The sequence below is a fragment of the Canis lupus genome, chromosome 32 (genome assembly GCF_003254725.2).
Source record: "Canis lupus dingo isolate Sandy chromosome 32, ASM325472v2, whole genome shotgun sequence".
Lineage (NCBI taxonomy): Eukaryota > Metazoa > Chordata > Mammalia > Carnivora > Canidae > Canis > Canis lupus.
The window spans coordinates 1,645,740-1,660,771 of NC_064274.1; the positions used below are offsets into that span (position 1 = coordinate 1,645,740).

At 35.5% G+C, this 15,032-nt stretch overlaps 1 protein-coding gene across 6 annotated transcripts in view; it reads right to left on the reverse strand.

Moving 5' to 3' along the window:
* CCNI (cyclin I) overlaps window positions 1-15,032 on the reverse strand; it is a 38,241-nt gene that overhangs the window by 21,302 nt on the left and 1,907 nt on the right. For 5 of the 6 annotated variants that reach the window (XM_035709534.2, XM_035709536.2, XM_035709535.2 and 2 more), the window contains one exon: window positions 11,472-11,628. The exons of the other annotated variant lie outside the window; for it this stretch is intronic. In XM_035709534.2, coding sequence (XP_035565427.1) covers window positions 11,472-11,585 — 114 coding nt within the window. In that variant the 5' untranslated portion in view covers window positions 11,586-11,628. The remainder of the gene's footprint in view (window positions 1-11,471; window positions 11,629-15,032) is intronic. 6 annotated transcript variants of the gene reach the window in all.

Consider the following 15,032-nt stretch of genomic DNA (forward strand, 5'->3'; position numbering starts at 1 on the left):
AACATGCAGCCAAGAATACTTTATCCAGCAAGGCTGTCATTCAGAATAGGAGAGATAAAGAACTTCCAAGATAGACAGAAACTGAGAGAATATGTGACTACCAAACTGGCTCTGCAAGAAATATTAAGGGGGGACCATCTAAAAAAAGAGGAAGCCCAAGGAAATAATCCACAAAAACAGGAACTGAATAGGTATTATGATGACACTAAACTCATATCTTTCAATAGTTACTCTGAACGTAAATAGTCTAAATGATCCCATCAAAAGATGCAGGGTTTCAGACTGGATAAAAAAGCAAGACCCACTTATCTATATGCTATCTGCAAGAGACTCATTTTAGATATAAGAACACCTCCAGCCTGAAAATGAAGGGGTGGAGAACCATTTACCATTCAAATGGTCCTCAAAAGAAAGCTCAGGTAGCAATCCTCATATCAGATAAATTAAAGTTTATACCAAAGACTGTAGTAAGAGATGAAGAGGGACACTATATCATACTTAAAGGGTCCATCCAATAAGAAGACCTAACAATCATGAGTATTTCTGCCCCTAATGTGGAAGCTGCCAAGTATATGAATCAATTAATAACCAAAGTAAAGAGATACTTAGATAATAACACACTAATAGTAGGAGACTTCAACACAGCACTTTCAGCAAATGACAGATATTCTAAGCAGAACATCACCAAAGAAACAAGGGCCTTAAATGATACACTGAACCAAATAGATTTCACGGATACATACAGAACTTTCCACCTGAATGCAACTGAATACACACATTCTTCTCAAGTACATATGGAACTTTCTCCAGAATAGACCACATATTGGGTCACAATTCAGATCTCAGCAAATACCAAAAGACTGGGATTGTCCCCTGCATATTTTCAGACCACAATGCTTTGAAACTAGAACTCAATCACAAGAAGAAATTTGGAAGAAACTCAAATACATGGAGGTTAAAGAGCATCCTACTAAAAAATGAATGGGTCAACCAGGAAATTAGAGAAAAATTAAAAAGATTCATGGAAATTAATGAAAATGAAGATACAACCGTTCAAAATCTTGCAAAAGGGAAATGCATCACAATACAAGCCTCCCTCAAAAAATTGGAAAAAACTCAAATACATAAGCTACCCTCTCACCTAAAGGAACTGGAGAAAGAACACCAAATAAATTCTACCCTAAACAGAAGAGAGATAATAAAGATTCAAGGAGAACTCAATGAAACAGAGACTAGAACTATAAAACAGATCAACAAACCAGGAGTTGGTTCTTTTAAAGAATTAATAAGATAGAAAAATCCCTAGCCAGCCTTATTAAAAAGAAAAAAGACTCAAATTAAAAAATCACAAATCAAAGAGGAACGATCACAACTAATACCAGGGAAATACAAACTATTTTATTTATTTATTTTTTTAATTTATTTTTTATTGGTGTTCAATTTACTAACATACCAAATAATCCCCAGTGCCCGTCACCCATTCACTCCCACCCCCCGCCCTCCTCCCCTTCTACCACCCCTAGTTCGTTTCCCAGAGTTAGCAGTCTTTACGTTCTGTCTCCCTTTCTGATATTTCCCACACATTTCTTCTCCCTTCCCTTATATTCCCTTTCACTATTATTTATATTCCCCAAATGAATGAGAACATATAATGTTTGTCCTTCTCCGACTGACTTACTTCACTCAGCTACAAACTATTTTAAAAATCATTTGAGCCGCTATATGCCAACAAATTAGGCAATCTAGAAGAAATGGATGCATTTCTGGAAAAACCACAAGTTACCAAACTGGAACAGGAACAAATAGAAAACCTGAACAGGCCAATAATCAGGAAACTGAAGCAGTCATCAAAAACCTCCCAAGACACAAAAGGTCCAGGGCCAGATGGCTTCCCAGGGGAATTCTATCAAACGTTTAAAGAAGAAACAATACCTAAACTATCAAAGCTGTTTCAAAGGATAGAAAGGGAGGGAATACTTCCAAACTTGTTTTACGAGGCACCATTACCTTGATTCCAAAACCAGACAAAGGCCCCATCGAAAAGGAGAACTACAGACCAAGATCCCTGATGAACATGGATGCAAAAATTCTCACCAAGGTGCTAGTCAATAGGATCCAACAGTACATTAAGAAGATTATTCACCATGACCAAGTAGGATTTATCCCTGGGATGCAAGGGTGGTTCAACATTCATAAAACAATCAAAGTGATAGATCATATCAACAAGAGAAAAAACAAGAATCCTAGGATCATTTCAATAGATGCAGAGAAAGCATTTGACAAAAGACAGCATTCTTTCCTGATCAAAATTCTTCAGAGTAGGGATAGAGGGAACATACCTCAGCATCTTAAAAGCCATCTACAAAAAGCCCACAGCGAATATCATTCTCAATGGGGAAAAACTGAGAGCCTTTCCCCTAAGATCAGGAACACAACAGGGATGTCTACTCTCACCACTGTTATTCAAAATAGTACTAGAAGTCCTAGCCTCAGCAACTAGGCAACAAAAAGAAAGAAAAGGCATTCAAATTGGCAAAGAAGAAGTCAAACTCTCCCTCTTCACAGATGACATGATACTGTACATAGAAAACCCAAGACTCCACCCCAAGATTGCCAGAACTCATACAGCAATTCGGCAGTATGGCAGGATACAAAATCAATGCCCAGAAATCAGTGGCATTTCTATACACTAACAATGAGACTGAAGAAAGAGAAATTAAGGAGTCAATCCCATTGACAATTGCACCCAAAAGCATAAGATACCTACGAATAAACCTAACCAAAGAGGTAAAGGATCTATACCCTAAAACCTATAGAACACTTCTGAAAGAAACTGAGGAAGACACAAAGAAATGGAAAAATATTCCATGCTCATAGATTGGAAGAATTCATACTGTGAAAATGTCTATGCTACCCAGGGCAATTTACAGGTTCAATGCAATCCTTATCAAAATATCATGGACTTTCTTCACAGAGTTGGAACAAATAAACTTAAGATTTGTATTGAATCAGAAAAGACCCCGAATAGCCAGGGGCATACTGAAAAAGAAAACCGATGCCAGGGCATCACAATGCCAGATTTCAAGCTGTGTTACAAAGCTGTGATCATCAAGACAATATGATACTGGTACAAAAACACTCAGATCAATGGAACAGAATAGAGAACCCAGAAATGGGCCCTCAACTCTACAATCAACTAATATTCGACAAACCAGGAAAGAATATCCATTGGAAAAAGGACAGTCTCTTCAATAAATGGTGTTCGGAAAATTGGACAGCCACATGCAGAAGAATGAAACTAGACCGTTCTCTTATACCAAACACAAAGATAAATCTCAAAATGGTTGAAAGATCTAAATGTGAGACAAGAATCCATCAAAATCCTAGAAGAGAACATAGGCAACAACCTTTTTAACTTAGCCACAACAACTTCTTGCAAGACACATCTATGAAGGCAAGGGAAACAAAAGCAAAAATGAACAACTGGGATTTAATCAGGATAAAAAGCTTCTGCACAGCAGGAGAAACAGTCAATAAAAGTAAAAGACAACCTACAGAATGGAAGAAGATACCTGCAAATGACACATCAGATAAAGGGCTAGTATCCAAGATCTATAAAGAACTTATCAAACTCAACACCTAAGAAACAAAAAAAATCCAATCATGAAATAGGTAGAAGACATGAACACACATTTCTCCAAAGACAACATATACATGGCCAACAAGCACATGAGAAAATGCTCCGCATCACTTGCCATCAGGGAAGTACAAATCAAAACCGCAATGAGATACCACCTCACACCAGTGAGAATGGTGAAAATTAACAAGACAGGAACCCAACAAATGTTGGAGAGGATGTGGAGAAAGGGGAACCCTCTTGCACTGTTGGTGGGACTGTGAACTGGTGCAGCCACTCTGGAAAACTGTGTGGAGGTTCCTCAAAGAGTTAAAAATAGACCTGCCCTATGACCCAGCAATTGCACTACTGGGGATTTACCACAAAGAGATGTAGTGAAACGCCGGGACACCTGCACCCCAATGTTCATAGCAGCAATGTCCACAATAACCAAACTGTGGAAGGAGCCACGATGTCCTTCCACAGATGAATGGATAAAGAAGATGTGGTCTATATATACAATGGAATATTAATCATTAAAAGGACAAATACCCATTTTCTTTGACGTGGATGGAAGTAGAGGGTATTACGCTGAGTGAAGTAAGTCAATTGGAGAAGGGAAATCATATGGCTTCACTCATACGGGGAATATCAGAAATAGTGAAAGGGACCATAAGGGAAGGGTGGGGAACTGAAAGGGAAAAATTAGAGAGACAAACCATGAGAGCCTCCTAACTCTGGGAAACAAAGGGTTGCAGAAGGCGAGGCGAGGGGTTGGGGTAACTGGGTGATGGGCAATGAGGAGGGTACTTGATGGATGAACACTGGGTGTTATACTATACGTTGGCAAATCGAACTTCAATAGAAACAAAACAAATCAACAACAACAAAAAGACCTAAAAATTAACCAGGCATGACAAAAGAACTAAGTGACCAAAAACCAAGAGAAAAAAACAAACAAACAAACAAACAAAAAAAAACGACCTAGATCTTTGAATACCAGAAAAGGACTTAACATATAACACAAGAAAAGTGGGAAAAGAGATGAAAAGATGAAGAATTTCACTAAAGACAAGATACCTATAAAAAAATCTAAAAAGAAATTATAAAACTGAAAAACATAGTAATGCAATTAAGAATCCAATATGTGGATCCAACAATAAATCAGACATAGTTGGAAAATTACACTTTGAGGGAAACTTAGTTTTAAATGTATATATTAAAGCATAAGAAGTGGAAAATCAATTATTTAAGCATTGACCACAAGATAAAAACAAATTACACTAAACAAAAGCAGATAAAGAAAATAAGAGCAAAACTTAAAAAGAAGGCAAATGTACAACTGGGAAAAAACTAAGGAAATGAAAACTAAGGTTCATAGTGATAAACTTTTTTAATTTAAAGAGGTATTATAAATAACTTTACAAAAATAACTTAACAATTTAGATGAAATAAATTCCTTAAAAAACAATTTACTGAAACTGAAATAAGATTTAAATAAAGACCTGATTAGTCTCACATTTACCAAGAAATTGAATTATTAAATACTTTCCCACAAATAAATCTCTAGGCATGACAGTGGAACCTTCCTACACTTGAGAAAGAAGTAACAACCCAAACAAACAGAAAGAAAGCTTTTTAAAGAAAGCAGGAATGTTTCCTAACTCATTTTACAAAGCCAGCATACTTTATTATGAAAACCTGACAAAGGACAAACCAATCTCACCCATGAAGGCAATTGCAAAAATCCTAAGCAAAATGTTAACAAAATCCAATGATGTAAAAAATGTGACACCTATTTATAGAAAGAAATCTCTTGACAAACTAAGGCAGATAATCTGATAAAGATGATCTAAGAAATATATAACAAATATTATACATGATGGTAAAATGCTGAAAACTTCCCCCTCAAACTAAAACTGAGACAAGGACACCTGTTACCAGCATTTATGGGGTTCTGGAGGCCCTCGCTAATTCTATAAAACAAGAAAAATAAAAAGTATTATGAACTGGAAAGGAAGAAATAAAACAATGATTATTCACAGTTAACATGTCTACGTGTAATATACAGAAAATACAAAAGATTCTGGAAGCTAATTTAGTATAGTCAATATATAAAAATATTTTATTTCCATATACCAGTTTATAGAAACAGCATATTAAAAAAATGAAAAATCTAAATAAAAATTAAAATTAAAAAATGAAAAATCTATAATACTATTTCTAATAACCTCAGTAAGATTCAAATATCTAGTAATAAACCTAAACTACCAAATATTATAAATCAAACTGACGACCAGGGCTCTAGGGTACTTCAATCAGTTAAGTGTCTGACTCTTGATTTCAGCTCAAGTTATCATCTCAGGGTCATGGGATCAAGCCCCACAATGGGCTCCAACCTCAAGAGGGAGTCTTCTTGTCCCTCTTCCTCTGCTCCTCTTCTCTCTTCTCTCTCTCAAATAAATAAATAAAATATTTTTTTAAAAAAAAGGAAAAGGAAGGAAACTGAAGACCAACTTTAAAGAAAATGGAGAAATATTCTATGTTCATTAATTGGAAGGCTCATATAAACATGTCAATTCTCCCCAAATTGACTGACAGATTCAATAATCCCATTTTTAAATGACAAGTATATTGTAAAATATATATGGAAGAGCAAGGGGCTAAGAATAACCAAGACAATCCTGAAAAAGAGAACAAAATTTATGCCTAAACACTTATGATAATGCTATAATAATTAAGGCAGTATGGTTATGTAAAGAGTGGCAAATGGTCCGATGACAAGAGGCAAGAAACAGACACACAAATATACTCACAGGTTTACAGTAGTCGCTTGATTTATTACAGAAGTGCACTTCAGGGAAGTGGGGAAAAGTGTCTTTTTAATAAATGGTGTTGGTTCTCTGTATGAAGAAAAATGATGGATTTCTACTTCACACCATAGCCGCCCCCCCCCCCCAAAAAAATCTCAACTGGAATATAAATCTAAATGCATGCAAAGGATGAAACGATCAACTTTGCAGAAGAAAACACAAGGGAGTATCTTCACTACATCGATTAGACAAATACTTCTTTAAAAAAGGAAAAAAAATTGATAATTTGGTCATTAAAAATAAAGAACTTCTTTCTATTCATGAAAGTCAACACAGTTGAAGACGTGTAATGCACCGTCTGCAAACAAAAGAACTCCTATAAAACAATTAACAAAAATAGAGACAACTCAGTATAAACCCAGATGGAAGATGTGAATAGACATTTTACCAAAAGAGTAAATCTAATGGCCAATAAACATATGAAAAGCTGAACTTCCTTAGTTATTCAAGAAAAGCAAATTAAACCCAATGTGATACTATAATACACTTTCCAGAATAACTACAATGAAAAGACAATACTAAGGTTGAGAAGGATGTAGAGCAACTTGAGACTTTCATACTCTGCTAGAAGGGGTAAAAAAAAATAAAATTTAAAAACCCATGGGATAATAGTGGTATAACAACTCTGGAACAATTGGTGGTTATGCACTAAAACTGATATACACATATTCTAGGTTCTAGCAATTGCATCCCTAGAAATATACCCCCACACACACACACAAAATGCACATATGTGCATGCACAAGAAGAGGACTTTCCCACTGAGACATGCACAAGATGTCACAAATGACCATCAATAGAAGTGATAAATTCAAAGAATTATACATGGCAATGAGAATAAATTAATTATGGCTACACGAAGCAACATAGATGAATCTTACAGAAAAAATATTAAATAAGAGGCCAGTATATACTCTATGATTCAATATACATGTGTGTGAAATTCAAAACCAGGAAAAATTAATCTGTGATATTAGGACAGTGTTTTCTTGGTGTAGGGGAGTAGATGGTAGTAACTGCAAGAGGACAGAAAGAGGCTTCTGCAAATATAGTGGTATATTTTACAGTTGTACACTTACAATCTATGTACTTTTCTGTACATTACACCTCAAGAAACTGTTTAAGAAAATAAAAAAGAGAAACCATCCTGCAGGGTAAATAGATTTATTTATTTACCAAATCCGCAGTATACAAAAATGACAGAAGTCAACATATTAGATAACAATCATAATTTTAGAGCTAGAAAAATGGGTCAGAATCAACAATTTTAAATTTAATAATAACACCATACCCAGGTCAAAACCTAAAAAGTACATATAGCACAAAGGAAACTTTGCTTAAAACTTGAGGCAACAAGGTTTTAAAAACAAGTTCAGTAAGCCAACATGACATTGCTGCCAAAACAATAATAAAATTTGGGGCTAGTTCAACAAAATTATCAAGCCAAGATAAAGCGAGGTAATAGTTTCACTTCATTGCTCATTAATGACTACAAATGAAATGTCACAACTTAAATGCTAAAAAGAGTGTATCTAAGAAAAAAAAATCTAGGGCAGTAAAAGAGAAATCTTGTCAATGGTTAAAAAACAAGGGATGTTCAATCGGAAAAGAGAGGACTTTGTGGGCCTAACACATCTTTGAGTAGGTAAAGGGCTACCATTTAAAGATTTATTCTGTATTGCACCAGTGGACAAAACTAGAATATGTGGCCACTAGAAAGAAGCAGTTTTCCAGTTAAATTTAGGAAAATCTTTCCATAATTTATAGTTTTCCTACAGTAGAATGGACAAAGTAACCAAAGTAGAGAATTGCTCATCAGAGAGAGATGTTAGAAGAAGTCTTCTACTGTGTGGTTAGAGTAAATCGGTGTCTTCCAAAACTAATGCATATTAATAAAAAAGTGCAGCTTTTTTTTTTTTTTTTTTTTGAGATTTTATTTATTTATTCATGAGAGACACAGGCAGTGGAAGAAGCAGGCTCCATGCAGGGAGCCCAACATGGGACTTGATCCCAGGTCTCCAGGACAACGCCCTGGGCTGAAGACAGCGCTAAACCGCTGAGCCACTTGGGCTGCCCGGCAGCTTTTTAAAATACAAATTTCCACAATTGCCACAACCTAACAGGTCTGGATGAGGCGTGGAATCTCTGTAAGAAGCCTCCTGAGTGATTCTGATGCCCTCAGTAGCCCAGAGGCTTGAGATCCTGTATTCCGAAACCACATAATTGGCCTTCAAGATTCCTTAGAGTTCTAATGAAACCATCTGATGGTTTCTTTCTAATGAAAACCATCTTTTTTTTTTTTTTAAAGATTTTTTAAAAAATATTTATTTATTTATTTATTTATTCATAGAGACACAGCTAGAGAGAGAGAGGCAGAGACACAGGCAGAGGGAGAAGCAGGCACCATGCAGGGAGCCTGATGTGGGACTCGATCCCGGGTCTCCAGGATCAAACCCCGGGCTGCAGGCGGCGCCTAACCGCTGCGCCACCGGGGCTGCCCTGAAAACCATCTTAATAGCTTGAAACAGAGTTTTACTTTTGCAAATCAAAAGCACCTTAGGCAAAACATAGAGTATCTTTTTCTTTTCTTAAAGATTTTATTTATTTATTCATGAGAGACACAGAGAGAGGCAGAGATATAGGCAGAGGGAGAAGCAGGCTCCTCAAGGCAGCCCCATGTGGGACTAGATCCGGAGACTCCAGGACCATGCCCTGAGCGGAAGGCAGAGGCTCCACCGCTGAGTCACCCAGGCATCCCAAACATAGAATATCTTCAAAGTGTATGTCACTTTGACAAGCCTTCAATTTTTTCTCCCAAATCCATATAATAAAAATCCTGTGTACCTGAAAGCACTACTATATCAAAGAACTTATCTAACCTGGACTAATTATAAAGAAATGGTAACGTTCACTTAACAGATGTTTACTGGAAGTTTATTATATGCCAGTAAACAAAAATGATACAACCCAATCCCAAGGGAACTCACCATCAAATCATCAGGAAATTATAATACTGTGTGTTATCATAAAGGAAGTAGAGTGCACTGTGGGAGCACCCAGAAAGGGAGAGATAAGTATGCAATATTCTTGTGTGACCTCTCTGTCCTAAACCTGAAGGGGGGGGAGATACAAATTAAAAGAGAATTGGAAGAGAATGATCCAAAGGAAGAGCTTAGGTAGAGAAAGAAAGATAAGGAAACTGAAGGAAAGAAGAGAAGCCTAACAGAAAGCTTTAAAACATTTTACTTTCCATTTTTACAAGCCCTTAAAAAAATATTCGGAAAGCTAGAGAAGTATGTATATGGCTTAAGGACAAGACTTTTTTTTTCTGCAAGCAATCAAGGAGGGAAATCATGGTTAGAAGCAATAGTGGAAAGAGAAATAGAAAAGCCAGTCTCGCAAAGTGGCAAAAGAAAATAAAGAAATTAGAACTAAAATAGGAAAGTAATAGACAACTGTCCTTGGGGTTTATTGTAGCAAGCGGTTTGACCTCCTACAGCTTTTTACTCTCATCCCAATCTTATCCCCATCAGAACAAACCCACCCACATTTTTCAGAATTAACTTTGGCTTCTACTTGACATTACTAAAGGCAAACCCTTAAGGAGATCCTTCTTGGAAACTGTAATACTGTTCTATTCTCTGGTATTAACTCAGTAATATTTGTTAAATCACCAACAGAAATAGGCCAGATTAAGTGATAATATAGCAATGTACTATAATCTTGGTAGAGTATCACCTTCAAAGACCATGTTGTAAAAGAATATTATCATTGGTTACATGCTGACTCAAGAAGAAGAAAGAAAGAAATGGTTCTTTAAGCCAGCTCTGTCTTAAAGCTTTGAAGCTTACCAGAATATCAGAACATAAGGGTAGGAATTTCTATTTTTCTCACTGGTATATATATCCCCAATGTGTAGATGTGCTCAGAAGATAGCAGATACTTAATGAACATTTACTAAATGATTGAATTTCCAAGTAATCTAAAAAAATCACACAAACATAGAAAAATAAAAACTGAAAAACAAAGTATAATGGAAAGACAACTACCCCAGGCTCAAATTATACCTCTACTAAAGTCTTGAGCAAAGTGGGAGGGACTACTACCTATTTCAAAGGATATAATAAGATAGTAAATGTGATAGCATATGTAAATGCTCCTAACTTAAAAGATATTCACTCAGGTTAACTAATTTTCAATCTGCTAAATGACAAGTAAGTAACAGTAAATGCAAAACATATTTCATCAGCTTATGAGAAAGAATGACAGAATAGGTTAGTAGAAAATGCATAGATTTCAATAACCTATGAAAAAAGGTTAACCTAAACCAAAGAAGGAATTTAGATATTTGCTATTCATTTACCTATAAATCAAAAGTCAAAATTTTCTTGACCACTATTCTTTATCCCAAATACAGTGCTAGGTACTAGGGATTAAAAAGAGCTTATACAATAAGCTTTGGGAGTGCATAAACTTGTTATTTGTCAAAAGTAACACTGATAGGATTATATGACAGAAGCATAAAGATTTCTGAAAGTTCATAGAGTTAACAATAATTGAGAGGTAGGCCGGCTATCTCCCTAGAATTGTCCAACACTGGCATTACCTTAGTAGCTTACTTGAACTTGTTATAAATATGCAAGACAGACAGAACAATTTTTTGTTTACTAAAGATAATTTCAACTTCCATAGCTAAATATATATCTAAAAAAAAAAGTTTACTACCATTAGTACTGGACTACAAAAAGAGAACACATTTATCTCCTAAGGCTGTAACTCAGATAACAAAATAAGCAAACAAACCCCAAAAATTCATTCTTGTTTGTTTCAGAATGAAACAAGGAGAAGCTTCTCAAATAAAGAATAGAACATATCCTTTAATGGTATATATTTCTCCAATGCGGTGTCAAGATATCACTATATGACAGTAGGTCGCTTATTTCTAAAAGAAGTCATCTATCTAGAGTGATAAGAAAAATTACCTGATTTGTAGGCATTTTTGGCACATTCACCTTCCACATCTGGGCTTCCCTAGAGATTGCCTTTTCCAAGAGGAAAGACAATCTCTGGTTTTCCAAAGGCCCTGGAAACTTCATGATATCCTTTGGATCTGCCTGCCTCCCAGCCTGATGTAGCTACCTATAAAATCAAACATAAAAAAATGCTTTTTTCTTTAATTATAAAATACATGTGGCATGGCATTAATATGTTGGTTCTCATTAAGCAAGTCATAAAACAAAATAAGAATGTTATGAGGCAGTATAGGATTTTACAGCTCTTTAAAACATCATATATTAAAATGTTACAATAATAATCAGTTACCTAAATATATTTGCTTTAAATTTGAAACTCAGTTGTAAAGAGAATAAAAACATGAACCATATAATTGATAAAACTTATAGACTCTGATGAAAATACATTATTAAGTCTCACACTATGTCAACAAATTTTAAATCGTGGGCTTTTTATACTAGCAATTCTTAGTAGTTGTCCCAAATATTCCTCTTAAAAACCTAATCAGATAAGATACTAACCTTTTCCTTCATTAAAAAAAATTACATCCATTACATTACATTAAATCCCACCCATTCCCATATAATCAGTATAAAACCATCTTTCTTTGTGCTTTCAATACAGCATCCACTAGCTACACATATGGCTATATTAGAACTGAATAAAGTTAAAATACAATTCCTCAGTCACACTAGCCCCATTTCAAATGCTCAATAGCCATGTGTGATTAGTAGACACTGCATCAGATAGAAACGTTCCTTTTCTTCACTATTACTGCAAAAAGTTCTACTGGAGAGTGTTGATCTAGAAAACTCAACAATAAGGTGAAGGGCCCTCTAAAATGAGCAAGTCTAAAGGGCAGGCTATCTAGATCGCTGTGGTACAACTGAAGTCCAGGAGAGATGTCCTCTGGTTTAAAAAAAAAAAAAGAAGAAAGAAGAAAGAAGAAGAAGAAGAAAAACTAGAGATTTGAGAGGTACAACCATGTGTAGAAAATTGGATCGAGAAGCTGAAGATACAGCAAGACTCAACTAGAGGTGATGAAAGGTAAGGAACTGAAAATGTCATTAACTTCAGAAAAAAAGATTATGCGAGAAGGCAAATGTAATAATATACCATGACATTTACATACCAGTGATAATGAAAATACTGAATAAGGGCTTTAACAAATAAACAAAAAAAACCCGCTCTGGGAAGATGAGAGGTGTCAGATGATAAGAGGTGTAGAATGAGCATCACTTCTTTACATGTCACAGTTGGCAAACCATAAATAATACCTAAAATTGAAATATCAAAAAACAGTAGGGCAAATTATTTGAAAATATGATCTTAAACAAGATAAACCGATAAGCACTCAGAGGCTAACCTGTGAGAAAAGGGTTAGAAAGTCCAGCAGCAGGATGCTGTTCTTCATTATAGACCTCATTTAACTACATTTTCCAAATGAAAAGCTCTGATTTTTTAAGTAAAATTTACAATTAATTAAAAAAAAAAAAAAAAAGTAACAGGGACACCTGGGTGGCTCAGTGGTTAAGCGTCTGCCTTTGGCTCTGGGTGTGATCCCAGGGTTCCAGGATGGAATCCCACATTGGGCTCCCTGCAGGGAGCCTTCTTCTCCCTCTGCCTGTGTCTCTTAAGAATAAATAAAATCTTTTAAAAAATTAATTAAAATACTTTTTTTTAAAGAAAACTTCAATTTTCATGGTGCCCTCACCCCCCCCACCCCAACTCCAGGTACTATCCCTTTCTTATTCATCACTTCACATACTTGGCCTACTTGCTTGCTATTCAACATACTGCAGACTACCTCTGGTTAACTGGATTGTATTTTTTTCATTTTGCTTCTTTAAACAATTGAGTTTTTGCAAATTTCCTATAACGAGAATTAAGTACTTTTCATACCAAGAAAAAGTAAATAAGAGAGAGGGAAAAGAAATAATACCTAACCCCCCCCCCAAAAAAAAATTTTCAAAGAAGTTAATCTTTAACTTAATTAACTTCTAAGAACTCTTGATTCTCTAAATTGGTATGATTTCTCTCCCTTCTGAAAGGAGTTTCCCACTATTTCCCGTATGAAATGATAAACATTAGGAAAATATATCTACCAGTATTATCTTTTTATCACTCATAGAATCTTGATGAAACAGGGACTCAACCCAAGATTGGTTTCCATCTTTGTAGCCAAAAACAAAACAAACCCAAGTCTAAACTTTTCATAAGCCAATTCTTGAAATATCTGAAGGTGGTTACCATGCCCACCCATTCATCTTTTCCACAGCTTCAAAGCACTGTTCAAGATTTCCTGACATTGGGACACCTGGGTGGCTTAACAGTTAAGTGCCTGCCTTCAGCCCAGGGCGTGATCCTGGGGTCCAGGATTGAGTCCCACATCATTGGGCTCCCTGCTCAGTTAGGAGTCTCCTCCCTCTGTGCCTCCCCCCATGCTCTCTCTCAAATAAATAAATAAAATCTTTTAAATAAAGATACTAGTAAGTCAGATAATGATACAGTAAAGAAAGCATTACTTGTGTTTTACTTAATGATAACACACAATCCTTTTTCCTACACGTAAAATATTTATGTAAAATGAAATCTGCTGAATAAAATATAAAGTATAATTTTACTGTTTTAAATACTAGAACTTTATACTTGTATCTTATTATTTTGTGCCATTAGTCATATTCAGAACTTTGAATGCTTAGATAGAAGTCTCTAGGAACTAAGAATCAAAAAGTTTATTTTGGTTGGCATATTCCACACACTTCTAACTTTATGACAGTTTCACATTTCCCCTGCCAATCTTTCAATGACTACTTCTGCTTCTTTCTCCGTGTTTATCAAATAACTTAATGAGTGAATAGTTTATAAAATGGTTATTGTACAGCATAAACTACACTATATATCTACATACAGGGCCTCCTACTATTCTAAGGAAAAGTACTGCACAGTGCTAGGTAAACAGAAACAACTTTATTAATACAGAATTATATTGTCACCATAAAACCAAGTGCATTAATAATTTTCTACTGATGTTGACTACTGGATCTTTGATCCTATTCTAAAAGAGGGATTTATTAATGTGACCATCTCTTGACTTCATGCCCCGAACCTAATAATGAACTGTGAATGCCTGTAATTCCAAAACGACCTGCTGTTTGTTTCACTAGCTCCATGCCTTTCCATACAGTTCTCTGAAGCCGAATTGTCCTTCTCCAGCTGGCACTCCCCTTCTCACACAGCTATCACTTGCGTAGGTCTGTGACTAGTACCCTGCCTTCTTACATCTGTACTTGGACATAATTCTACTTTTGCATTTAATTGCTCTGTGATAATTATTTGTAGATCTGTCTCTCCTACTAACCATGAGTTCTTTGATGGCAACACTCTCCAGAGTTTAGCACTATGTCTAACAAATAGCTTACACCGAAGTTCTTAGGAAGTCAAAGCAATGAGTGCTTACTACTTGGCCAGACATTGTTCAAAGTACTATGCCATATTAGCTCATTTAATCCTTATACAACCTTATAAAG